At 52.2% G+C, this 1,729-nt stretch overlaps 1 protein-coding gene across 1 annotated transcript in view; it reads right to left on the reverse strand.

Annotated features, from left to right (window-relative positions):
- Positions 1-213: 213 nt before the first annotated feature.
- Positions 214-1,729, reverse strand: part of VTCN1 (V-set domain containing T cell activation inhibitor 1) — a 30,680-nt gene continuing 29,164 nt past the window's right edge. The window contains exons 5-6 of the mRNA XM_019527696.1: positions 655-821; positions 214-245 (exon numbers count right to left, since the gene is read on the reverse strand). Coding sequence (XP_019383241.1) covers positions 700-821 — 122 coding nt within the window. The 3' untranslated portion in view covers positions 214-245; positions 655-699. The remainder of the gene's footprint in view (positions 246-654; positions 822-1,729) is intronic.

Consider the following 1,729-nt stretch of genomic DNA (forward strand, 5'->3'; position numbering starts at 1 on the left):
GGATGCCAGAGAGCAAGTATGTAAAAAACAGGCCAGGGATGAACAGAAACCAGTAGCTCCCCCACCGCCATGGGCAAACAGAACTGGCAGCAGCAGCAAAGCAAACTGAGCAGCAGGAGGAAGAACTTTGAATCAGGACTGCCACCTGGCCCCAAAGGCTGCAGGTAGCTGTAGCAAGTCTCCAGTCCAAGAGAGAAGGCAGGTGCAATGTCTGTTCCACAGTCAGCACAGATGTGGTGTCTGTCCTGTGGGGAGACAGGAAAAGGCTCTGGTTTAGTTGCTTATATGTACTGTCCCCTGCTATGCCAACTATGATCTTTGTAGGGTAGGGGGAATGATACAGATGTGGGGCTAGGCAGTCAGGAGCAGTGGCATCTGCTTTCAAGGACTGTCCACATCATTCTTCTCCCTAGGCTGCCACATGGACAGCTCAGGCTAGGGCTGAGCATTTAAGACCCCTCCTGCATGTATCCCCTCCAAGCATCTGCCTGCTACTAGTGCAATGTCTGCCAGCGCTGTCACCACAGATATTGGCCAGACACTGGTTACAGGGAGGCAGAGTGTCTGGTGCAGAGTTTGTACCATCCAACAAGGGAGCACATCAGCTCCACAACCCTGTCCATCCTCCCCCCACACCTCTCCTCATGTCCTTACCTCCACTTGTATGTCCTCTGTGCATTTCTTCCTGGCAGGTCAGTATTACAAGGACAACAGGAACAGGAAGGGAAGAAGCACCCAATGAAGGGCAGAAGGAGATGAGGAAGCGGATGCCATGTTCAGGTTTATAAGCTGCACTTCTATCTTCTTTGTGACATTGGAAACTGCAAAGTAAGAGCAAGGACAAGTTGCTAGCACAAGAGGTATGGGCACCTCGCTCACAGGTCAGCTTCCAGGAAGAGGAAGACCAATGCCCAAGCTTTCTTTTTCCCCCTCCCAGTTTCCATCATTAAAGGTGGGAGCTGCTTCCCACTCTGGAGGTATGCTGTTGGGAACGTCCCACTGGGGCAGTTTCATAGCCCTTAGCATGGACAAGAAGAACACTTATCCAGGAGGTGCACAGCCCCACTAGGGGTAATGCCTTGCTGGACCTGGTCCTGGCCACGGGGGATGACCTGGTGAGGGGACTGCAGGTCCTTGACCACCTGGGCAATAGCGATCATCACCTGATGGATTTCACTGTCCAACGCAGGGTGTCAAGGGCTTAATGCCCTTAATTTCAGAAGGGCCAACTTCAATGAGCTTAGGAGACTAGTGGGGGAGGCACTGAGGGCCCAGAAGGTAGAGGAGATGGGAGTTCACGAGGGATGGTTGTATCTTAAGGGGGTGATCCTCCAGGCCCAAACGGTAACAGTCCCTGAGAGAAGCAAGTGGACTGCTCAGAAACCCCCTTGGCTCAGCAAGGACATTCAGCAATGCCTGAGGACTAAAAGGGTGGCATACAACCAGTGGGAGTGAGGAGCTATCACCAAGGAGAAGTACTCCTCCTCAGCCCGGGAGTGCAGGAGGGCTGTTAGGAAGGCCAAGGCAGAGATGGAGCTCAGGCTAGTGTTCAGGATTAAGGACAACAAAAAGTCCTTTTCCAAGTACATTGGGAGCAAGAAGAGGGCACCAGGCAATGTAGGGCCCCTGAAAGACCCAAATGGTAATCTTGTGGCTATGCCAGACAAGAAAGCTGGTATTTTTAACAGTTTCTTTGCCTCTGTTTTCTTGAACAGGGACCAGGACATCC

Source organism: Gavialis gangeticus, unplaced genomic scaffold (genome assembly GCF_001723915.1).
Source record: "Gavialis gangeticus isolate Ggan-Ray unplaced genomic scaffold, GavGan_comp1, whole genome shotgun sequence".
Classification (NCBI taxonomy): Eukaryota; Metazoa; Chordata; order Crocodylia; family Gavialidae; genus Gavialis; species Gavialis gangeticus.